The following is a 25,665-nucleotide window of genomic DNA, read 5'->3' as shown; positions in this document are numbered from 1 at the left end:
AGGACGTTGTACTATTTGCCGTTTTGTAAATCTGGTCTTCATTTCATTTCAGAGTTACAGTGATGAAACCAGCAATAATTTTATATTTTCCCTTTTCTCCAGTAAAGCAATAATTCCCGTGTCCGAACGGTATGTTCGAATATGTCTTCTGTGCTGGCAGTGGCTGCAAAGCCACCTATAGTGGTCTATATTAAATCAACTTGTGACTTTCCAACTTAATTAAAAAGAAATATTGCTATTTTTAACTTAAGGCTCACTTTCAGGAAATTTGAAAGTACTATTTTATTGTTTCACTGAATCTTTTAACCTTATAATTTGCAATGTTACATGAAGGCTGAAACTTTTAACTTGGTAAAGGATAGCTAATGCTTTAGCATATGGTAGATTTCAATATTAAATTTCCTAATATTAGCGTGTAGCTTACCAAGGGGGATAGAGGAGGTATGCTAGGAGAAGTCAGTCAAGGAAGGGAGGGATATTTTAACTTGACACTGTTCAGGATTGCCAGTGCATGGAAAATTAAAAAATGGACTGATGATTATTCATTATTGTTCTTGAATTCTCTAGAGACATGTACCTTATTGCTGCACTCAGGTGGGGTGCTCCCACCACCGACTCATTATGCTGCTGTTATTAGGGATTTTTTCATTTGTTTTGTTTTGTTAGCGATTTGTCATTTTTAAAGATGGGCTATGTCTTTTACATTAACCACTATTTTATATTTTCTATTAATTTTTAAGAACTTTATTAGAAATGGCTGTCAGTCTTACCACAAAGAACTTTTCAGTAAATACTGAGATACATTTTTCATTATTTTTCTCTTTAAAGTTAGCTTCTCATTTCTTTTTCTAACTTTGACTTTTTTTTTTACATTTTTTTAATGTTTATTTCTTAAACAGAGAGAGTGAGACAGAGTGTGAGTTGGGGAGGGACAGAGAGGGAGGGAGACACAGAATCTGAAGCAGGTTCCACACTCTGAGTTGTCAGCACAGAGCCCAACATGGGGCTTGAACTCAAGGACTGCGAGATCATGACCTGAGCCAAAGTCGGACGCCCAACCGACTGAGCCACCCAGGCAGCCCTAAACTTTGACTTAAAAATTACACCTAAAAATCTGAAGACGTGAACAGGAATCCAGGTGTCACTTCTGTTACCCATATACAGTGTTACTCTGTTGGCACCCCTAGGCTAGGCAAACACTTGGCAATGTTAGTTTTGTCAATTGTGCTCAATTTTAAAATACAAAAACATAAATAAAGCATTTTTCCCTTTCTCCAATTTACCTCTGATATGTAAATATGATGTAATTATAACCAGTAATTAACCCTTTAAAATTACCTTTTAATTTGAACCATTTTTAAGGCATAAAGTGGTAATTGATGTTCCATTTACAGGTATGTTAGAAGTACTTACTTCTGTAATCATTTGTGCAGGCACGTGGTAGTAAATGCCTGAAATAAGAGCAACTGGGGACATGAGCCATGGAGTCCCTACAGCCCAACTGGGACCTAGCTTCAAACTAACAGTCGTGTCCCTGCTCTCTTTCCATCAGAGACTGTCCACCTCTCAGCCTCCAGCCTGTCTTTAATCTAAGAAATTCCCACAGGTGGACACAATCTGCTAATTCGATGTTGAATTTAATCCAGATCTGGGGAGGTTTAATATCAGAAGACCAGTCAGCTCTTACATATACTCAAAGATTATATGTATGCATAAGACCTTTTGAAGATGTTTTTCACTCGTCAGAGGTGTGCTGGAGCTAGATTTTATGGCTTCCTAGAGCTAATTCTGCACATCTCTTCCCAATTCAACATTCCATGACATCCTGTTGGTCCTTGAAAGTGGCCATGATAGAGGAATTAATACCATAGAAATTGGCCAACACTACAAATCGGGGTTGTTGGGGGTTTTTTTCCTAAAGAGCTGGTGTACTAGCACACTATTGGCTATGATCAACCTACACTTCACTCATAAGATGCTAGATTATTTAATGAATTGATTCAAACATCACGAAAGTAAATCGGATAGAAGAAAGAAGAAAACAAAACTTATATTGTCTTCTAAAGTAAAATAATTATTTGGGGATTATCTCTGTTACTACCGTCCCACATGAGAGAGGATAATTGAGAATTAACTGTAGTTAAGTTACAGCTCATCGTAATTCCTTATCGGTTCCTACTGATACCAATGTACATCGAATTGTTTATAGTATCAGTATTTCAGAATTCACATTAGTTTGAAAGAAAGCTTAGAAATCTGTTTGATACGCCACCCTTGGATAGAGTTTGATAAGATTATTATACCACTGTAATCAGTAAAAATATGTTGAAAGATATTTTAAAAATTTGGAATATTTGACATTTTTAATTCCATGCAAATTTATTAATTTATTTTATTTTTGATGAAATCTTTTAAAGTAATTTTTAAGCCCCAGAAGATAAGGGTCTTTCATAAATGGCCATAGGGTTCTTTTGTGGCTTTTTCTTGCTTTGTTATGAAAACACCTGAATTCATTTTATTTTAACAATGAGCACAAGAATCAAAGGGATAAAGTCTCTATTTTGTCCCAACTCCCCTGTGATTTAAGTTACATAACACTGCCAGGATACTAAGGGCACTGGTATAGTTTTCAATGACTCCCAACAGTGCTCTGTTTCATTGAATGGGGGGAGAAAAGTTTTCACCATTTCCATTTTCTAATTTTTTTTCTCTAATGTCAAACTGTTACTTATGCCTCTGTGGGTCTGGATTATCTGGATAAGTGCAACCTAAGTCTAATAAGATTTTGATGATGAAAGACTGTAAACGAAGATCTGCTCTGTTCAGTGGGCATGAGAAAAGCTGGAAGAATGAGGTCATTCTTTAAAACCTGTGTAAAACAAAGCCATCTCATTTCACTGTGTCAGGTCTTGAGGTAGAGGACATCACAGCACTAAAGGAAAACAATTCATGAGGGTGTTATCGGAGTTCACTAACTTTTGGTGTTCTCATTTGAAGGCTTTTTTTTTTCAGGTCTGTATAACATATATGGGCAGTTTCAGTTAACAAAAGAAGTAAGAGTGCACCATGTAAAACTTTTTTTGCATTAAGCGTCAACATTATCTTTTCTGTCTCGTCTAGTCCTTTTTCAACTTCTTGAAATATATTGATTTGGCAAAAATAAACAATAGCCAACATTTGTTAAGCATTTACAGTATGCCAGTTATAGTGCTAAATGATTTACATGTGTTACCTGAGCCTCACAACACTTCAAGGTAGGTACTATTATTATTCCTGAGGGTAATAATGTCCTCAGAGAGGTTAACTTCCCAAGGTCACCTAACTAAGCGGTTAAAATTCAGGATCCGAAGCCAGAAATCTGACACTTGAGCTCACCGTCTTATGTGCTCACCACACCACTACTTATTTGTGAAGTAAGCAGCTTTTTCTAGAACACCATGGCCCCTCTTTTTACCCACTTTATACCTCCCCCACATTCCCTTCCTCTAGCTTCTAGATGGATACCCACCCCCCACCCCCCCACCCCCGTTCTTCATACTGACTTCTGATTGGATAGAGCTTCCACTTGATGCTCCATTTAGTCATGCCTTCTCAAATATTTCCTCCCCCTGCTTCCTTAAGCTGTTCCATGGATAATGATGGATTAGACTTGATGATACACAATCACAAAAGAATGTTTATAATTAACATGAGAAATCTCTTTTTTCCCAACAGTCTTAATGCTTTACACCAAAGCAGCTTATGACTGCCAATAATAACACTTGTATACTTGACTTACATTCATACCCTAATTTTATCCTCACATTCATTGTCATAGGTAGGTTTGTGCCTCTTGTATAGATAAGGAAGCTAAAGGTCAAAAGATCCATAAACTCAGATCTTCTGATTTTAAATCCTGTCCTTATGGCAGTCTGCCTCCTCCACCTAAAGCCACTGGTGGAGGTAATAGTGCCTTTTGAGCACTACTGAAAATTATACTTGCCTACTATCAGTAGGGAGTTCTGAAAGGCTGGCACCACTCATATTCCTCAACATCCATCATCTGCTTGTTCAATAAGGTATATTTAAAAGATAGTATGGGACACCTGGCTTCCAGGCTGTGGTGTTTTCTCCCTGGCGATCAGATCTTCAAAGAAGTTGGATATATTACAGGAAACTTCTAAGTTATTCCAACTCCTGAAAATCCTGGGAGTTGTCAGCAAACTAAGAAACAGTAGAGATCTTTCAAACCAGTTAAAGGAGGTTATATGCTAGGGATTACCTAGGAAAATCCAAGCTAAATAAATATAAATAAGACCTATAGTCTTACTAAAGAATTTCACCAATCTGAGATCATTTAAAGTGGAAGATACCTACATGTTGGAGTTTTTAAGAAAGACCTGAGTAATCACCATAGCAAAGAGACCACTTTAGAAAAACAGGGATTAAAAGAAGGCATGTGGGAGGGAAAAGACAAATCACGAGATGTAGTCTCTATAACATTGAACTAGTCATTAGTAGTTAATAATAGTTGGTCTAGGGAGAAGGGAAATAAAGATCCAACAAATATTATGAAGGATAAAATTGCTGTCTTCGTGAAAGATTGGGAAGAGAACTATAAAGAATCAAAGGATTACCAAAAGTTAATGTGTGGAAGATGGGTAAGATGAGACATTTTGTCAGGGAACACAGATCACAACTTACTCCTTTGTAGAGAAGTATATGCTATTTCTTCTGTTTTCTATAAAATGCCGACAAAATTCTCACCAAGAATATTTCAGATATGTACTTTTAGATGGATATTTATGACTGTGTTTTTTTTTTAATACAGAAAATAGTAGTTCTTATTTGACCTCTTATTTTTCTTACATTTTCCAGGATAATATATGGGAGAGTTACGGTCATTTGAATTTTAATTTTTATACCTGAGTTTTATAAGATAGGTATGAGTTATTGGCCAAGTGAGGAAGGAAGGAGAGAAGAGAAGGAAGAGAAAAGAATCAAAGGGGAGAGAGGGGGAAAAAAAGGAAAATTGATATCGCTACATTAAAGGAAAGGACTGTTTTCATAGGCCAGTAAACTTTATAAGGACTAGAATTATGTGATTTTAAGAATACGCTTGTTGGAAATTGCAGGAAAAAATCCTCTGGAATTAATTTCTTATCCATTCAAAAAATAATGTAAGAATTTTAAACAAAATTATAGATGGTGTAATTTCCAAAGTAATAGTTTCAAAATATAGTATCTTCAATTTAAAGTATCATAAATGTGGAATACAAAAGGAAAATGTGATGCTTAAAGGAATCTATTTTGTGAAGCTTCTGACAGTTCTTTTGTCAGCCCCATGTTTCGTACATCTGAAGAATTTACCGCCTTTGACATCCTTAAAAAACATTGATTTTTTTGGGTTGATTAGGAAAATCCAAACTAAATGACTTATATAGTGAGAAAACATTTAGGTGATTAGTAAAGGATTTCAGCTATCTTAGATAATTTAAAATACAGATAACCTATATGTATACTTTGAGTTTGAAAACTCCTTAAAATATTATCCTAATCTTTAAAATTTTTTGAGGATAAAGATCAATTTCAATCATATTTTTCTGTTTTCAAATATTGAACTTCATTTTGCCAATAATGGCATTTATTAATGCACCCTTATGCTTTTCATTCTAATGTTAATGTTTGTATGTTCTTGGTATCTATATGGTGATAAAATTCTTTGAGGGATGTTGGGTATCCCTACTCTGTTTATTGCAGCTCACCTTTAAATTGTGATTTTTTTAAGCGTGCTGATGACATTACAAGTTTGGTAACAGATACTACACTTCTTGTGCACTTTTTTGGAAAGAAAGGAAAAGCTGAGCTCAACTTTGAAGATTTTTATAGGTGAGCTTACCTTTATATTTGTATTGAAAAATGTTAACATGCTGAAGTCAGAAAGGTCTCTAGGAACGATCTGGTGCAGAAATACTCACCTCTTGGCTGCTTTCACCTTAACTGAATATATCTCTATAACAAATACGCACTTCCATCAGTACCAGCATACTAGTGGTTATCTTGATAAGTGTAATAGGAAGTTGCTGAATGATAAGAAATGCCTGGATATCTGGATTGATTATGTCCTGTATATTCCTGAGAAGGTATCTCCCCAACTCCTTAGTCTCAGTGAACCACATTAGTAAACATGGATATAGTGTCAATGTAGTAATCGCCTGGCACTGCACAGTAACTCTCGAAAGTCTCATTGCTCCCCTGCAAGGTCTTTGTGTTATCCCCATTTCACAGATGGGGAAGCCAAAGCCCCCACCATCATTCTTCATTTATCGTATTCATTCTTTATATATTTTGTCATAGATTCATGGATAACCTACAAACAGAAGTTCTAGAAATAGAATTCCTTTCCTACTCTAATGGGATGAACACTATCAGTGAAGAAGATTTTGCTCATATTCTTTTACGATATACAAATGTGGAAAATACATCAGTATTTTTGGAAAATGTGCGTTACAGTATACCTGAAGAAAAGGTATCTAATCACCCATATCTATTTTGTTACATATGATACTATCTTGTAATTATATAGGTCTATAAAATATATTGTCCTTTTCTTAATTCTTTTTCTCTGCTATGGATTAATAGATATTTCGGATATATTTCATTCTTTTTTCCTCAGTGTCCTAAGTGCTCTGGCTAATTTTCAAAATTTGATTAATGTAAAATTCTGGGTCAATATCCATGTCTTTCTTAGAAATGCTGAAAACCTTTAAGATTATTAGCAGTTGTGTAATTCAAATTATGAATATCATTTTTCAAGAGAATTCTACTGAGCTATATGCTTTGACTACCACATCAACATCACCTCATATAAAATAGTTTATATCGACATCATTTCAGTAACGCTTTATTCCATAATATCCTTAAAAAAAGGTCATTTGAAGACAGCCTTTGATGAGTGAGGGATCTTATCAGGAAGTGAAGTGAGGTTTTCAAAGAGTTTGGATGGCACGAATGGTTAAGAACCTGGGACAACTGATTGTCTATTTGTTTAGCAGCAAATGTGTTGTCAGCAATTCTGAGCAGTCGCATTATCTAGTGGTATTTGAATGCATCATTGCAACCAAATGGGACTGGTGTTACAAGTACCCCTTCAAGCATGAGATGTTTTGGATATATTGCCTTCTATTTGTGTTTATAGAAGGATCAAGTTAATCTATCCAAGAAAAACTTGCAAATAGTTTGACTTTGTTTAAAGTGGCTACACTGTGACAGTGCTAACAATTCTCCAGGTCTCCTATGGAATGAGAAAAAAAGGCTTGATGCATTTGGCCATTAGTTTACATAATCTCTTAGAGGACTTTTATCTGTTTTGTATGATAAACTGAATTTTTTCCAATTGATACCCAGATCCCTAAAAATAAATATCGGAAATTGTACTACTTTGTCAAGCTGCTAGAATATTTAGAGCTTTAATGAATCTGCTTTTCTTCGTCTTTTACCAAATGGAAACAGCAATCTGTAACTCAAAAAGTTCAGTTCCAGGGTAAAGAGTGTATGGGAACGCTTATACTGTTTTTGCAACTTATACATCAAAAAATTATCTGAAAATAAAAAGTTTTCCTTTAGGCTAAATTCAGTTTCTGAAAACTTATAATTGATAGAAGTATCTTAGTTTTACAAATCATTACAGTTAAAAAAAAAAAAGAAAGAAAATTTGGCAAATGAACCAGCATCAATTCTCCTGATGTTTGTTTGGTTTGATATTACGTCATCAATCCTTAGAACAGACTTCCAGATATTGACATTTTTTCTTTTAGAAAAAGTGAAGCCGAGTCTTCTCAGATACTTAGACACTTGTTCAGGGAATCAAACCCAAGACTGTAAGCCAATGATACTCCTACCACGCCCTACTTATATCTTTCCCTTCCTCTCATTTCTCATCCATTTCCTTCCAAAAGAATAACAGGTACTGCTACTTGGATAGCACTTGACATTTCTAAAATACTTTAATTTTCATCCATGTATCTAGCAGATATTGGGCATCAACCATTTATGAGACCTTATTCTAGCTACTGTAGATAAAGTGACAAGATCAGCAAAATCCTTCTCATGGAAATACCTCTTAGTGGAGAGACACAATAAACAAGTAAACAAAAAATAAATAAATGATTTATTTCCAGATAATGATAGATGTTAAACAAAAGTCATGAGGACTGGAAAAGGAGATGGACTGTTGGGGAAAGGTTTTTTTGAAGAGGTAGCTTTGGAGGAAAGACTGTGAGGAATGACCTATGCAAAGAGGCAGAGGAAACAGCAAATACCAAAGGCGTGGGCACAGAAAAAGCTGAGTTTATTTGAGAAATCGCAAAATAGGGTAAAGTAAGTGCATAGGAAAGTAGTAGGAGATGGAGAGACTGAGATGGGTTAGGTCTTCGAGGAATTTAGATTTTATTCTAATGGTGATTGTAAGAGTGATGGGACACTACTACATTATTAAAATTTGAAACAGGAGTCAGCAAACTACCTACCTCCTCTGTTTTCAGAAATAATATTTTATTGGAACATAGCCACACTCATTCTTTGAATGTATCGTCTGTGAATGCTTTTGCGCCCTAATAGTAGAGTTGAGTAGTTGCAGCAAAGACTATATTTCCTAAACAAATAAAAATACTTCCCCTCTGGTCTACTCTAGGAAGTTTGGTAGCCTTGCTTTAGAACATAGGCCTGTGTGCATTCATCCGTCAAGTATTTATTCAGCATGCATTCACTGTCTGCTGTGACACCTAAATATGTGACTCATGGGCCACATATGATCTGATTCCTCCTTCAGAAGATCATCATGGCTGGTATATTCAGAGTACACTTCAGTTGGCCCAGCTCTGAAAGGAAGAGGCAAGTTAGGATATTGTTATAGGAGTGCAGGCAAGAGATGAGCATGGCATGGACCAGGGTGAGTGTAGGGAAAGGTGGTGAGAAATTGGATCATTTAAAGAGGAGAGCTGATAGAACTTGCTGCTGGATTAGATTTCAATGTGAAGGAAAAAGAAGAATCAAGAATTCCTAGGGTTTTGGCCTGAAACACATTGTGAAACAGCAGTACCATTTTCTGAGCTAAGCAAGACTTCAAGTTTGGGGTTTTAGGAAAGAATGAATGGTTTCATTTTGGACAGTTTAAGTTTGAGATTCCTATGAGATATCTCAATGAAGAAGTTATGTAGGCAATTGGATATGTGACTCTAGCATTTAGGGGTGTAGTCATTAGTGTATAGACTTCCAAATTATGTCATTCCTCTCCAGCCTTTAGTAATCATTGTCAATTTCCTGTCTCAGTGGATTTACTTATTGTGACTATTTCATATAAATAGAATCATGCAATATGTGACCTTACATGTTTGGCTTCTTTCATCATATTTTTGAGGTTCATGCATGTAGTAACTTGTATCAGTACTCCATTCCTTGTTATGGCTGAATTATGCTCCAATGTATGTATGTTTTATATATATATATATATATATATATATATATATATATATATATATATATATATATATATATAAATTTTTAGTTATAGCCATCCCAGCGAGTATGAAGCAGTATCTATGTAATTACCATTACCTTCACCCTAAATAGAATTCTTTATTTCTTCATATAGCTTTGAGTTAGATTCTGGTTTCCTTTCTTTTCAGCCTCAGTGACTCCCTTTCGCATTTCTTGTCGGATAGATCTGCTAGTAACGAACCCCCTTGAGTTTTATCTGAGAATGTCTTACTTTCTTCATTTTTCAAGGATAGTTTTGCCACATGTTGTTTACTTGAGAACATCTTAATCATTTCTGAAGGATAGCTCTGCCACATACAGAATTCTGCCACATACAGAATGGTCGGGTATTTTTCTTTTAACACTTGAACTGTCCTACTTACTTTTGGCCTCATGGTTTCTGATGAGAAATCAGCTGTTAGTCTTATTGAGGATCCCTTCTCTATGAAGAATCACTTCTCTCCTGCTGCTTTCAAGATGGCCTTTGTCTTTTGACAGTTTGAGTATGTGTCTTGGTATGGATCTTTTCAGTTCTTCCTGCTTCATGTTCATGAAACTTCTTGAACGTGTAGACTTAGGTCGTACATCAGATTTTTGAGGTTTTCAATCATTATTTGTAAAACTATTCTTTCTGTTGTCTTCTCCCCTTTTATTTCTGGAAGTCCCATAATTTGTGTATTGGTACACTTGATGGTGTCCCCAGGTTCCTTAGGTTCTGTTAATTTTCCTCATTTTTTTTTCTTTCTGCTCCTCAGACTGAATACTTTTAACTATTCTATCTTCAAGTTTGCAGAATCTCTATTTTGCCTATTTAAATCTGTTGCTGAATACCTACTCAACTTTGTGTTTCAGTTACAGTACTTTTCAGCTCCAGAATTTTTATTTGGTTCCTTTTTACAATTTCTATCTTGATATTCTCAATTTGTTCATAGGTAGTTTTCCTGATTTCCTTTAGTTCTTTATCCATAGTTTCCTTTAGCTCTTTTGAGTGTTTTTTAGTTGATTTAGTTGAGTGTTTTTTTAGTTGATTCAGAGTCTTTGTCTGTTTAGTCCAGTGATTGGACTTCTTCAGGGATGGTTTCTGTTGATGTATTTTCCTGATGAATAGGCCATATTTTCCTAATTCTTTGTATGCATTATAATTTTTTGCTAAAACCTAACCATTTTGAATATTATACTGTGTTAACTCTGAAAAACCAAACTCTCCCGTACAGCTGTGTACGCAAAATAGCTTGGCGAAGTCACTAAATGAATGGGGGAAAGTGCATTTCTTGTCATGTATAGTCACTGAAGACTCTGTTCTGTTATCTAAGTGATTAGCCAGAGAACTGACAGAGATCCTTACATCCCAGAGCCAGGAAGAAAAACATAGAGTGTTCTCTTTGCAACTCAGCTCTGAGTTGGAGCATTCCTCCTGCACTAACCCAGGCTACTGAAGCCTCTTCCTTTGCCTTCTTCTCCTGCCTCCACAAAGCCCACAGATCTGCAAGAGGTGGTAACCTAACATCCGTAGGTATTTTCAAAGCATGTGGCAGTTCCTGGTTACGTTTAATTTCCCAGGTATCTACAGTGTCCCTGTTAGCCCCTATTCTAGTACCATTCTCCTCAGCCTTCCCTTTGTCAAGTTTTTGGATTCTGTCTGCCACCTGTCCCATCTGTCACCCCTTGTGTCAGGCAGGCACAGAGTGTGCATGTCTTTAAATCTTTTGATAGATGTCACTGTCCCCAGGAAAGCCCAGGAGGGAGGGGCAAAACAAAAGTCAGCCTCTTCACTAGTCCCTCAGAGAACTACCATACAGGTCAGATCGCATGTGGTAACATTTTAATAACAACATTTTAATTACCAATACATTTTATATTAAATAACACAACATTTAATAATCGCATACCATAGTAGCCCTCTGGCACCAGGAAGCCACGCCGGGAACATCAGCACTATCCCACAGCACCGAAAGATAAAAATGGTAGTTCAGTGGACAGAAACACCACAGTGCTCTCTCCCTGAATTCCAGCTACCCTTCTCTTCATTAACCAGTCCCCTCCTTGCTATCAACTATGGATTAGATTCCAGAGTTTGAAAAAAGTTAATCCTGTCAGTCTTTCCCAGCTAATGGCTGTTTCAATGGAGGGACCAATTTTTTAAGCACCCTACCCTGCCATTTTCCATGGCATGACTCCCCCCAGTCTCGTCCTAGTCTTCTAATAATTATTTCACGCTTGTGTACCTCAACCAAAGATAAACAGGTGCACACACTGGGAGCTCCATCATGGCTGCAGATAGAGCATGGTATCTGCCAGTACAACCAGTGTAATCACACTGCAGCTTGAGATCTACAGCATTTTCTAGTTTGTCTCTTGATTGAGTTATGTCTTACCAACTCTCTCGGTTTTGTTCACTGAGGCCTTGCCACAGTTCCATCCAAATGGACTTACACATGCTTGTTCACATCCTGAATGACATATTTCAATAGTATATGTAAATTTTTATTATAAAAGACACATAACATAAAATTTACCATTTCTCCCTTTTAACTATTTTAAAGAGTAAAATTTGGAGGCATTCTGTTCACAGTGTTATACAATCATCATTAATACTAGTTCCAGAACTTTTTCATCATCTTAAACAGAAACCCCATAACCCATTAAGCAGTCACTCCTCAGTTCACCTCCCCCTAGCCCATGGCAACCACTAATCTGCTTTGTTTCTATGAATTTATCTATAATGGATATTCATAAAAGTGCAGTCATATAATTTGTAATCCATTATGTCTGGCTTCTTTAACTTAGCATAACTTTTTCAAAGTTCATCCATATTTTAGCAAATAATGGCGCTTCATTCCTTTTTATTGCCAAATACTACTTTATTATATAGATATATCACATTTCCTCTGTTTGTCAGTTGGTGAATTGTTTCTGAGTTGTTTCCAGTTTGACTATTCAAATAATGCTGTTATGAATATTCGTATACAATTTTTTCATGTGGACATGTGTTTTGAACTGTCAGAGAATTAAATATATACTTCAGGGTAAATAGCTGGGTCACATGGCATCCTTAATTTTTAACATTTTAAGGAACTACCAAACTGTTTTCCACAGTAGCCACAGCATCTTATAATCTCATTAATAATGTCTGAAGTTTCTAATGTTTCTACATTTTTCTCCACAGTAACACTTGTTATTGCTTGCCTTTTTAATTTTAGCTATCCTAGTGGATGTGCAGTGGTATCATTGTGTTTCAATATGCATTTCCCCAGTGAATAATGATGTTGAGCATCTTTTCCTGTGCTTGTTGGCCATTTGTCTATCTTCTTTGGAAAAATATCTATTCAAGTCTTTTGCCTATTTTTTAATCGTGTTGTCTTTATGTTACTGATTTTTTTTTACTTTTATTTTTTATTTTCTTCATTTTTTAAATTTACATCCAAATTAGCATCTCGTGTAACAATGATTTCAGGAGTAGATTCCTTAATACCCCTTACCCATTTAGCCCATTCCCCCTCCCACACCCCCTCCAGTAACCCTCAGTTTGTTCTTCATATTTATGAATCTCTTCTGTTTGGTCCCCCTCCCTGTTTTTATATTATTTTTGTTTCCCTTCCCTTGTGTTCATCTGTTTTGTCTCTTAAAGTCCTCATATGAGTGAAGTCATTTGATATTTGTCTTTCTCTGACTGACTAATTTCACTTAGCATAATACCCTCCAGTTCCATCCACGTAGTTGCAAAAGGCAAGATTTCATTCTGTATGATTGCCGAGTAATACTCCATTGTGTATATATACCACATCTTCTTTGTCCATTCATCCATCAATAGACATTTGGGCTCTTTCCATACATTAGCTATTGTTGATAGTGCTGCTATAAACATGAGGGTACATGTGTCCCTTTGAAACAGCACACCTGTATCCCTTGGATAAATACCTAGTAGTGTAATTTCTGGGTCATAGGGTAGTTCTATTTTTAGTTTTCTGAGGAACCTCCATACTGTTTTCCAGAGTGGCTGCACCAGCTTGCATTCCCATTTATGTTATTGATTTTTAAGAGTTCTTTATATGTTCTGGATACTAGAATCCTGTCAGATACATGATTTGCCAGTATTTTCTCCCATTTTGTGTGTTGTCTTTTTACTTTCCTTGATAGTATCCTTTAATGCACAAAAAATGTTTACTTTTGACAACGTCTCATTTCTCTATTTTCCTTTTGTTGCTCATACTTTGGGTGTCATATTAAGAAACTATTACCAGGAAGAAAATACAACAGCTCTTCCTCTTTGAAAATAAAGAATATATTGATGTAAAAAAAAAAAAAAAAACAAGAGGAAGAAACCATTGCCAGTTCCAAGGTTATGAAGTTTTTGTTTCTGTTTTTTTGTAAGATTTTTATAATTTTAGCTATTAAATTTAGGTCTTTGACCCATTTTGAGTTCATTTTTGTCTATGAAGTGAAATAAGAGTTCAACTTCTTTCCTTTAGTGTAAATAAACAGTTGTCCCAGCCCCATTTGTTAAAAAGATGTTAAAAACAAAGAGGTTCTTTCTACAATAAATGGCCTTGGCACTCATATTGAAAATCATTCTATCGTAGATATTTGGGTTTATTTCTTGATTCTCAGTTCATGTCTTTTTGATGCTTTAAATTTTTCCGTTATTATCATCATGTTATTTTTGCTACAATGTAAGATACTTCTTTTCATTCCACTTCTCACAGTTAGGACATTTTCCTTTCAAGTCCAAATGGTTCATTATAAAAGTGATTCTGGTGGTGAGATGAAGAAGAAATGACTCTACCTCCTGACACTATCGTTCTCTCGCTACTGTTAAAAATGGAGTGCTTTAAATTATCAAAATGAATTCCCTGTTCTTCAAGTTTATGATTCTCTATTTCCAAACACAAAGAATTTAATCTACACAGAAGAATAATTATATGGTGTTGAATCTGACCTATCTTTCTGAAACATGACATCACTCTTCTGAAAAATCTAAAGATTCAGATGGTGAACATTGTATTCTGTCATACCTCGATTTGCTTTTTAATCTTATGCTCCCTAAAAGAATTGACATTTTTGTTTACACTTTGCTTAAAAATTGCTGTGGCAGCTGGCCACAGCATAAACTGATATAGAACCAGAACAGTGACCAGTTTCCCTAGCAACAAGCTCTCCACATCAAGACAAACCCCTTCTGGCTCACTCCCCCTAATTGATTCAAACAGCCCTTCCTGGAAAACATGGCAATTGGGATCAGGTCACAAAACAAAATCCAGGGTTGGAGTGGCCATAAATGAATATAAGAAAAGAGGAAGAGAAAATAGTGAAGAGAAAAGACAGTGAGAATTCTCCTTGCAGGTAAAAAGCATTGCAGGTGAAGTGGAAATAATGTATACCAAAAATTGGTATTATTATTTTGATAATAAATTGATAATGAATATGATTCTGATAATCGTTTAATCAGTAATTGGCTTATATGAAAGTAGACTTTTCTGGTTCTTTCCCTGCCTTTCCAATGCTGCCTCGTTAGTTTCCCTTTCCCTTTTCATGTATGTTAAGGTGAGAAATTGTTAAGCCTAAGCTCTTAGCCCTATGCCCTTTTTCTGTTTACTTTGTCAGTTGTATTAGTTTTGCTGAGAACATAACAATTTAAATGTAGCTCTTCATGGCCAAATGTACATTGTCTGAGATACACGGTGCGTTGAGCTGGTAGCGGTGGTAGTCCTTGCAGTTTATGGAGATGACGTTCCGGGGTCCTCTCCGTGGGCCCAGAACTGTAAGTGTGCACTCACGGGGCCTCCTCGTGCTGTCCTGGCAGAGTTATCGTGGCAGAAACAAGTGAAAGTACCCTGCCTCTGGCCTGTTCAGCATTTTGATTTTCGCATTGTCATTGTTACAGACATTAATGGCCAAATGCTGAGTTATATTTAAGGAATACGTGTACAGGAGAAACTGGTGTTCTAGGGGTGGTTTTCCTCTCGTGTTTTTCTTCTTAATCATCGTACTTACTCTTAGGGTTTAAAAAACTTAGGCCTAAAGTACAGTTTTCAAAATTGAAGCTTTTTGGGTTTTTTTCCCCTCTGTTTATTCAGCTTTTTACTTGTTAGGACAGAGTGGCTGCTTCCAAGTTTCTTTCATGCTAGACTAGAAGCCAGAGTCCTAGGACACTTCTGTCACCTGAAAAAAGTGCACTGTTGCGTTGTGCCCCTTCCCTGTCCACCTGCCCTTCTGCAGCCCCTCAGCAGCCACTGATCTACTTGCCGTCACTTTACATAACTCTCGTCTGTTCTAGAATTTCGTATATTGAAATTATATCGCATGTGGTGTCTCGTGTCTGGCTTCTTTCACTTGAGCTTCATCCATGTTGCCAAGCCATAGCTGGGCCCTTTGGTATTGTTAGACCACTACTTGTGTATGCATTCACCTGTCATCTGGGGTATTTCCAGCTTTAGGACATTATGAATAAGGCTGCTGTGAATATTTGTGTGCAACTCTTTGGGGAGACGTGTGTTTTCGTTTCTCCTAGGCAAACACCTAGGGATGGAATGGCTAGATTATATAGTAGCTGTTTGTTTACCTTTATAAGAAACAACCAAAGAGGTCTCCAAAGTGGTTGTAAAAGTTTTATTCATTTTTATTGTATCATTTTTGAAACTTTGTGCAGATATGACAGTGTTTTAAAAATATTTTCACCTGTCATGCTAATGGTAGCAACCCTATGCAGTGGAAATAAATCTGAGTGAATTTTACATTCCATTTTGAGGAAGGAGGCTTCAGAATGTGCCCTGGAAATGTTTACCTACATGAGATATGGCAAGTGCCTAATCTATTTATGTCTAGTAAGTACAGATGCTTATTTTAATAAATTTGGCAATACTAAATATATTTCCATGTATTCTCCCAATATAGGGCATCACATTTGATGAATTCAGGTCATTTTTCCAGTTTCTGAACAACTTAGAAGACTTTGCAATAGCCTTGAATATGTATAACTTTGCAAGTCGCTCTATAGGGCAAGGTAAGTAATCGTCTTTCAGTATTTAGAGGCAAAAAATAATGATCCTATCTTGTTTCTAGGAGCTTCGATAACAAATTAATAAAGTATTTCATATTAGCCATCAAGTCACCTGAAAGTGTGATACATACTTTGATGGGAAATCTGTTTTCCAGCAGAGTTTAGGGAAATATGCTAAATTTTTCCATTAAATTTATTATTGGCCTTCATTTCATCTTATAGAGAAGACTTAGTGATGCTTGTAAAGATTCAAAGAGGAAGAAACCTCATGGCCGCTGGTAGCATTGTGCAGTGCGTGTGCACCTATGGAAGAGCCAGCTGGCCACGCTCAAACGTCATCACAGGGTGATGTTTGTATTTCTGATCTTTTGCTCAGTCCCTGCTGATCGAGAAGCCTGAATTTTGCCAACAGAGCCCCCTCTTTGCTGTGGACTTATGTTAATCAAGTTTTAAGAATCACATATAAAATTGTATGTTGATTTTGTTTAATTTCCAAAGAAATACACTGTCATAGAATTCAGAATGCTGTCGTCCTCAGGATCAGCTTCATTCTTTCCTTGTAGACAAACTAACGAGTCCAGTCCGTTTTCTAAGATTCTGTAGCTGGGACCAATTTCCCTTCCCTAGTGTGTCTTTTGTTTACCATTCTTGCCATATGAGGACTTGCCACTTACGTCTTTGAGGTAATTCTACCTGTGTCTGCCATAATCTAATAAGTGCTAATTCCCAAGTTTAAATCTCAGAGGACAGTCTTGTTTTTCTATTACCAAGTTCTGGGGAGAAGCCAAACTGTAGTCCCTAAATGCTCATAAATTCTGTCTCCCCCCAAAACATAGATATTGAATCCCTCACCTAGCTTCATTCATGTACTCGCTGAGTTAGAGAAACCTGAAAATTTGTCCTATTTCACCCTTGTCTAGTGCAGATGTTCAAAAAAGACATCTCAGCTCAACTACTTTTGTGTTTGAAAACCAAAACTTTGGGAGCCCTGCTTTCACAGACCGGCAGTTACTGCCATGATGAACCCACTAGTCAACCTTGAGAGGAAAAAAAAGTCAGCATCTGCTTACCTGGTTCAGAATGGAAAGTTGCTCTTTTACTGTATGGAACTAGGAATGAAAGCAATCAAACGTGTGCCCTGGCAGGTGCTCGGAATCCGTCTCTCTTTGTTTGCTGTTGCTGCTAGCACTTACTTTCAGGTGTTTACCTCTCAGAAGGACCATTGCGGTGGCCAACCCTGTGGTATTCCTGCCATTATCCACCTTCCTCTCTGATGTTTCCTAGACAGCTCACACAGTGATCTCTCTAAGACGTGATCCCTTCTACGACACGCCTGCTGTGTAAACTCCTCCGTTCCACACTTGCCTGTTGAAGACTGTCCAGGCTCCTCACCTCAGAGTCCCTGTGCAGAGCTTCTCCACCTTCTGCGTGTCCCCTGGGCTCTGTCCGGACCAGACCACTTGTTGCCCTCCCAGCGTGCCCGAGACTCTCCTCTTTCCCCCCACGCCTGTGTTCATTCTTGTCCCCTCCTCTGCCATTTCCCTCATCTCCACAAGCAGAATTCATCCATCCCTCAGGGTTCAGCTCACATACAAATTGCAGCCTTTCCTAATCACTGCTCCTCTTTCCTTTCCTTACGACTCCACACTACAGACAGAAGTAGTCACTCTGTCCAAGTTCTCATACACTTCATTAATATTTGTGTGGTCCTGTGTAACGGTTATTTGGACAGGTGTCTTGTCATTTGTCTGAACTGTAGGTTTCTTGGTAACTTATTCAGCTTAATTTCTAGTACGTCTATCACTGATAGTAGGTGTTCATTAAACAGCATCAAATATGAATGCATTATTAACCTAAGATACAGCTACTGCTTGGCCTTTTTAATTCAAACCACATAAATTCTCTGTTCCCTAAAAGATAGCATGATTGATGAAAAGTCGCGTGTTACATAAAGTCATGACCCATGGTCAGAAAAACTTCTTTTTTAACCTTTCTAGTAGTTAACATATATTATAAAAATAATATTAACTATTTCCTCCTTTTCTGTAACATTTATCCAGATGAATTTAAGCGTGCCGTCTATGTAGCTACTGGCCTCAAACTTTCACCACATTTAGTGAACACAGTCTTCAAGATTTTTGACGTTGACAAAGATGATCAATTAAGTTATAAAGAATTTATTGGAATTATGAAAGACAGACTCCATAGAGGATTCCGGGTAAAATAAATTTGAAGCCTATTGATATCCTTTTTAAAAACTGAAAGAAAAAACTCATCTCCGTTTCAGAAGCAATTTATACAAATTTTTAAGTATAGAAACATGAAATGTCATATTTGAAAAGAAAACACATAAGGTCATACCTATTTTCAAAAACACTTTGAGATGATTAAAGTTAATGCTTTTTGAAAATATAAATCAGTTTGAATTTCAGTAACTCACTTTCATATCCAGTTAATATGTTCCTCTCCGTTTGCGGGGAGAAATGTCAAATATTTTTCGATTAATTCAGTCTGCACACAGGCAGTTCAGACTTGGTACTAGACAAAGACATAGCATTTTGTACGATGCAGATTTCCACTAGGCAATTTGAGGCTCTTCGGTCACTGCATATTCAGTACTTTTTAAATGGAAAATACACTAAAAACCTTTGTTTTGTCTGTTGAAATATTTTTTCCTGTTAACATCTTCTACTGAAAATTACTAGAAATTTAGTGATTTTTTTTTTCTCAGAAACATGGTTTAAGTAATGAAATGTAGCATGAATCAACAAATGTTTGCACATTTAACATGTTTGTGGATGTGCCACAAACGGAAGGTAAAAAAAAAAAATTTTTCTATTAACAGCCAGAATGTTCAATCTTCTGTCTTTGGTAAGAATACCCCTAAATGTTGTACATCTAAAAAGAGAAAATTTATATATAAAAAAATCGAGTTTCATCTTAAACAATGTTTTTAAAGATTTTTAATGATTTTTTAAATTTGGTAAAGATACTGTGTACTTAACTGCCACCTAGTGGTGAGCTGTTAACACTTCCAACTGAGGTCACAAATACCTGAAAGGACATACATTGAAAATCATTTATTTTTCCTCAAAAATTTTAGAGTAGCAGAAGCAGATTAAAATATAAACTATGCTACAAATCACTGTGTTTATCTCTTAAATGTTATATGTTTTTATTTTTGCTTTATTTATTTATTGCATACCTGTGGCCCCATAATATTTTGTGTACATTTACATACTGATAATCCTCTGTTCCGCAGGGTTATAAAACAGTTCAGAAGTATCCCACTTTCAAATCCTGTTTAAAGAAGGAACTTCACAGCAGATAAGTATGTAGCTTCCCTGTTTGTCTAAATTTGTTCAGAAACAAAGAATCATAATTTATTTTTCTATTATGACACTTAGGAAATAGCTGAAAGAAATAGACTTAGAACTTATTTTTGTATCTTAGCCCATTATTTCAGTTGAAGAATTACACTTCTAATGATTTCATTTTAGACCAGTAATTTAATTTAAGAATTAATCATTATGACAAAGCATGAATTTGCAACTATTACACTGTGATCCAAAAAGGAACTAGAATAAATACTCATCTGACTGGAATTCTCTTGGATGTCTTGAATGAAAAATTTTCTGTTAAGCCTGCAATTTTGTGTGTGAGCAGATACAATATGAATCCAAATAGGATTTTTATGATCTGGGACCATTAGCGTCTAAGGGAATATTAGTTAACTATTTTATAGGACCATGTCCAAACATCTGCTGTAATAATAGCAGCTGACTTTTTTAGAATTATTTTAGGTGTCTGGCCCTCTAATAGGTGTTCTTGTACATGTAGTATCTCATTTAATCTTCACGGCTGGATACTCCATGTGACAGCAGAGAAAATAAAGACATAGTGAGTAATTTGCCCAAGATAACTTGCTGGTAAGTGGCCAGCTAGGATTTGAGCCTCATTCTGTCTCATGGCATAGCCGTGTTACTTACTGTTAACTAACCATCACCATCGAGTGCCGTAGTTGAGGAAGATGCCCGAGATTCCTTCCGTTTGTGTCGACCCAAAGAAGTAACTCCTATTTGTTGCTGATCTCCAGAATGAGAGGTTTACTTTTTCTTTTTTCCTTTTAAAAGTGTGCTATTGTAGCTACAAAATTTTGGTTTATTGTGATTTCTTATTAGTTAGGTCTCATCAGTAACAGTTTTGTTCGTTTATATATGCTTGTCAATATACATTGTCGCTGTTTCCCTCAAGCCTGAAACATTTGTATTTGTCTTTAGCAATATTTCCCAAAGCGGTTCCATAGGATATCAATGCGTATTACTCTAAAAAAACAACAACAACAAAAATCTACTTAGCCAATCAATTAAGTTTGAGAAGTATCCTAATTAACATGATACAGTAGGTTTCTTCCCCCTTAGAACTTATCAGATCTTAATATGCCACTATTTATGTGTCTTTCTGAGAGAAAACCAAGTGTTCACCATTTTACAAAGCTTTCTTTCTTTCTTTTTTTTTTTTTTTTTTTTTTGTACGGAACTCATTTGGGAAACTCATTTTGGCTCTAACATGTTCAGTGGCAAGTAGGCTTATTTATTTACGGTGGTAACTGTTGAGCTAGCAAAAGAAGTCAGGTCTCCCTCCTCTCTATTTTAAGGAAGTTTCCACTGCCTTAGAAACTTCACTAACATTAAAACAAAAAACAAGTAGGACCGTACCCTTTGTTCATATAGGTAGTGTTCCCCACCAACCCAAAATAGTGCCACGCTGACACTACTAATCCTGTGTAGTAAGTAGTACATGGAACCCTAGATAAAAACGACTACCTTTATTCTAGACCTTTCGGTTAGCCAAGTTACTTAGCAAAATGCTGAAATTTTAAGTTAAACGAAATGTCTTATGTTAAGTCTTTGAATCTTATATTGTCGAGTGTTTTTATTATGTGCCTTACTGTTTCACATTATTATAATAATAGTTGATTAATGTCATCACCTTTTGGTTTCATCGTAAATAAATATTGCTAATATTTTTTCTCATTAGGTACTTCTAAAGCAAAGTTTAAAGGATTATTATCTATATGATGATCCAAGAAGCAAAAATTTCAGAGTAAAAGCAGGTCTCAGATCACAGCATGTAGAAATGAAGGAAAAGAAGAAACACTAAATATAGTTTTTCTTGATTGAATTCTTGAACATAAGACAGATAATATGCATCTTCTCACTAACTGTAAATGTTATGTGTTATCAAGTTGAGCTTTTGCATTGATTTACTGAACTCTGTACTTTTTCATTCCTTTCAGAAGTATATAGATACTTCCAATGACTATGTAAGAATGTATTTTAAATACTTTTTATTTATTAGAAATTTACCTGATTTCAAAATAATATATGACTCCTGGAATCTAGATCACTTAAAAATTAATAGCAACAACATATTTTCTTTGGTTTTAGACTGTGAAGTTATTTTCAGAAAAATGAGTATTACTTGAGATTTATCTTAGGCCCTTAGAGTTGTTGATGAATCCCCATTATTACCAGGTTTTTAATTACATTAAAATAATTTTGAAAAACAAATAGAAATTAAGCTACTATATAAATATAATATGATGGTTTACATTGTACTTTTAACTTTTAAAAGTACTTTACATACACTGTGTGAATCAAGTAAAAGTTTTTAAAAGTTTTTGTTTATTGGCCAAAGTCATCAGAATGTCTGATACTCTTTTACGTGTGTGGTAAAGCAATTTCAAATGCAGATTCTTTTTTCTCCAAAAAAGTCACATCTTCATGGTAGAAACCGTGGTGGCTACAGTACCTACTGTCCTTGTCGTGACCGCCTTTAACATGCCGCTGCTCCTGACAGCAGATGGCATGTGTCGTAACGCCAGTCGCAGTGATGTCTTGCAGCCGTGTGACGTGCTGTTCGGGAGTGTTGCACGGTGCGGATGTAAGACGTACACGAGTGATGTCTGTCTTTGGTAGAAGTTAAGATTTTGTTTCTTGCAAAAGGACCACGTGCAAAAGTGATGCCAAACAGCTGGTCATAATGAATAACTTAAGTAAATTAATTCTTTCAAAATGATATTTCAAATTCATTAAGTCAAAAGACTTAAAGAGAAAAGAAAAACTTTCTAGAGAGAAACAAAATTAGGTTTTCACATGGAGAAAATAATTTGATAGCATTTAATGGAAGTTTGTTCAGTTAGAACGTATAGTTTATAAAAGGATACTGTACAAAAATAGAACAACGAAATTAAGTTAATATATTTATATATTGTATGTGGAAGGTAAGTTCATTTATCTTCTTTTCTAAGATGTATTTAATGTAAATTGCACACACTCCAACTATCACCTTGCTTTTGCATATGAAAATAGGAAATACGGACTTTGTTTTTATAAGTTATAAATGTGAAATTGGTAGTTCTGCATCCGCCTATTTATAAAAGTACTGTTATTTCCAAGAAAATGTTACGATTAGCATTGACTATGTATTTGTTAAACTTTGTACATTCTTTATCTGGCATTATTTATTACATTGATCTAGAAATATATATGATTCATGGATTTGAAGATTCCATGCAGTATAATCATTTAATTTCACCTGCTTTGAAGGTTGACTCAGTTGATTGACTAAATGAAAATGCCAACCCACTCATTTAACATGTCCAAAGTCTAGTCTACCTTACACTGAATGTTCTCAATAGTAATTATTTGCTATCCAAAATAATTGAAGACATGCAATTTACTTTCATCTTTGACTAAAAGTTATATTATCTTGCACACATGGAGAAATTGCTATTTGGAACACTTCTGTCAGTATAGATATAAAAATGAATTAGCTCATGAAAATTCTTTATAATTCTGTCACTCTCCCAAGGCACACTACGTATGCAGGCTTTATTTTTTATCAGTATAAATGAATATTTATTTATAAGGCTGCAACATAATATTAAAAAGGGAATAAATAAAATATTCTGATAAATTAAAATGAAAAAGTAACAAATTACAGTGGTTATATATTATTACCCTTGAACTTTATCATCTGTAAATTGGGAGGTAAAAATATCTCACTGGATTGTTGTTTACATCCATTAAAAATTTTTAATGCTTTAATAGTAACATATGAAATACATGTATGCCGTTATTCTCAGTATTTCCTTCTACAAATTATTCTTTAGAAACATGAAACTATACATAAATTTTAGTATCGTACTCTACAGAAAGCCTACATGGTAAAAAGTTTATGCTATTTTCTCAGTATCATTTCATATTAAGAAGTTCATTTAATTTATCCAGTTCATTGTTCTTATTATAAAATATAATTGTAAAGCAACCTGTTGTACATTCTTATAGTATCTTAAAATAAATGTACCTGCCCTTGAATCAAGAAACTTAGTTTTTTGTTTGTACATATATCTGTGGATTAATGTCTTTCTTCAAACTTTGAAAATTTTTGTTGGTTACCAAACCGACATTGATCTTAGTCCCTCTGGTATGGTAATACATGCCAGTGAGATTAATCTTATCAACATTTTAATAGGTGTAAATAAATCACAGAGCCATAAAGCTTCTCAAAGTGTATAATAGGAATTCATACATTATAGAATTATAGTCATGGGTACTAAAAAGCTTTTCAGAAAGTTTTTCATGGTGACATAATGGAGTATGAATTTTGCTTTACAGAACTGATTGTTTAAATGGCTTAAAATCCTTAAGCCAACACTACAGCAGCCCCCGTTTTACCGATGTTGGCATTTTGTAGGCATTGTTTTACGAAGACAGCTCCTAGAAATTTACTAGTTTTCAGAATACACTCTACCTGATGTTTTATAGTCTATAATGTGTTAACAGTTTTACATAGTGCTTTTACTTCCATAGATGTAAAAATATGAATTGTATAATATTCACAAAGTATAAAATAAAAATTGTAAGTGTTAAGAAAGCATTGTGGGTTTTTTTTTCTCTTAATTGGCAGCATTGTTACTTTTTAGTAGTTCATGAAATAATTGTGTGTCCTGCAATCAGTCACATCTTATATTCCGTGAAATACCATATGATGAACATCAGCACAAAGAATTCTCTTTATATCTTTGTGATTATCATTAGGTCGCGATCAGTATTTTTGGCACGCATCTTGAAAACCAAGGATTGTGGCTATAATTGTGACTGTCAGCACATCAATGTACAATGCTTAGAGGAAATGAAAACCTTATTTTAGGGGCGCCTGGGTGGCTCAGTCGGTTAGGCATCCGACTTCAGCTCAGGTCATGATCTTTCAGTTCATGAGTTCAAGCCCCACATAGGGCTCCGTGGACCTGCTTCGGATTCTGTGTCTCCCCCCCCCCCCCCCGCCCTTCCCCAGCTCACACTCTCTCTCTCTCTCTCTCTCTCTCTCTCTCTCTCTCAAATATAAATAAACATTAAATTTTTTTAAACCTTACTATAAAAGTTTTCTGGAATAGATAAACTTTTTCCAGTGTCATAAAGGAAGAGAAGGACAAACAATTATGAGAAATGGAATAGAGAAGTAAGAAGAGACTGGAGAAGGGATTGGAATGAGGACAGATTTTTCAATTGGGATTGAATAGACAGTTTTTAGGAAAATAAATTTAAAGGAATTCAAGTTAAATCAATAATGGCAATACATCCTTTCCCATACCAGATTGAGGAGATGGGATGGTTTGGAATATGCAGTGTTGGTTAAGCGTGTGTAGCAGTTGCTGGTGAGGCTAGAAATTTGAGTGCAGCATCTTCAGAGGGCTAATATAGAGTCATGCCTCCGAGTTCTGACCTAGAATTTTACTTCTGGGATTGTACTGTCCCATTCACAAGTTTGCATGTCACCAAATACATCTTCACAATGAAATTGCATGTAACTGTGAAAAAGAATGAAGTCCGCTGCTCATGCTGATACTGACAGAGATGATCTGCAAGGTATTTTATAAGAGCACAGCAAAGTACGGAGGAGTCTACAATATACTGTTTCTGTTCACAGCATAATTTAATTGCATAGAATTACATTTTAATGTATCTATAGATACAGATACAATGCTTAGAGGAAATAAAAACCTTGTTATAAAAGTTGTCTGGAAAGGATAAACTTTATATATATATATATATATATATATATATATATGGATAATATATATTATA

At 35.4% G+C, this 25,665-nt stretch overlaps 1 protein-coding gene across 8 annotated transcripts in view; it reads left to right on the top strand.

The window, feature by feature from the left end:
- The window catches only part of MICU3 (mitochondrial calcium uptake family member 3), a 110,492-nt gene extending 86,035 nt beyond the window's left edge, over positions 1–24,457 (top strand). For 5 of the 8 annotated variants that reach the window (XM_019466752.2, XM_019466750.2, XM_019466751.2 and 2 more), the window contains 6 exons: positions 5,768–5,868; positions 6,337–6,508; positions 16,408–16,516; positions 18,574–18,731; positions 19,776–19,844; positions 21,554–24,457. In XM_019466752.2, coding sequence (XP_019322297.2) covers positions 5,768–5,868; positions 6,337–6,508; positions 16,408–16,516; positions 18,574–18,731; positions 19,776–19,844 — 609 coding nt within the window. In that variant the 3' untranslated portion in view covers positions 21,554–24,457. Of the gene's footprint in view, positions 1–5,767; positions 5,869–6,336; positions 6,509–10,868; positions 11,026–16,407; positions 16,517–18,573; positions 18,732–19,775; positions 19,845–21,553 lie in introns of those variants that run through there. The other 3 variants (XR_002085034.2, XR_008421561.1, XM_053900913.1) reach the window with 3 other exon arrangements.
- Positions 24,458–25,665: the final 1,208 nt, after the last annotated feature.

This window comes from Panthera pardus, unplaced genomic scaffold (assembly GCF_024362965.1).
Source record: "Panthera pardus isolate Hobbes unplaced genomic scaffold, ASM2436296v1 HiC_scaffold_13, whole genome shotgun sequence".
In the NCBI taxonomy this organism is placed as follows: Eukaryota; Metazoa; Chordata; class Mammalia; order Carnivora; family Felidae; genus Panthera; species Panthera pardus.
This window is presented reverse-complemented; position numbering and strand designations above follow the sequence as displayed.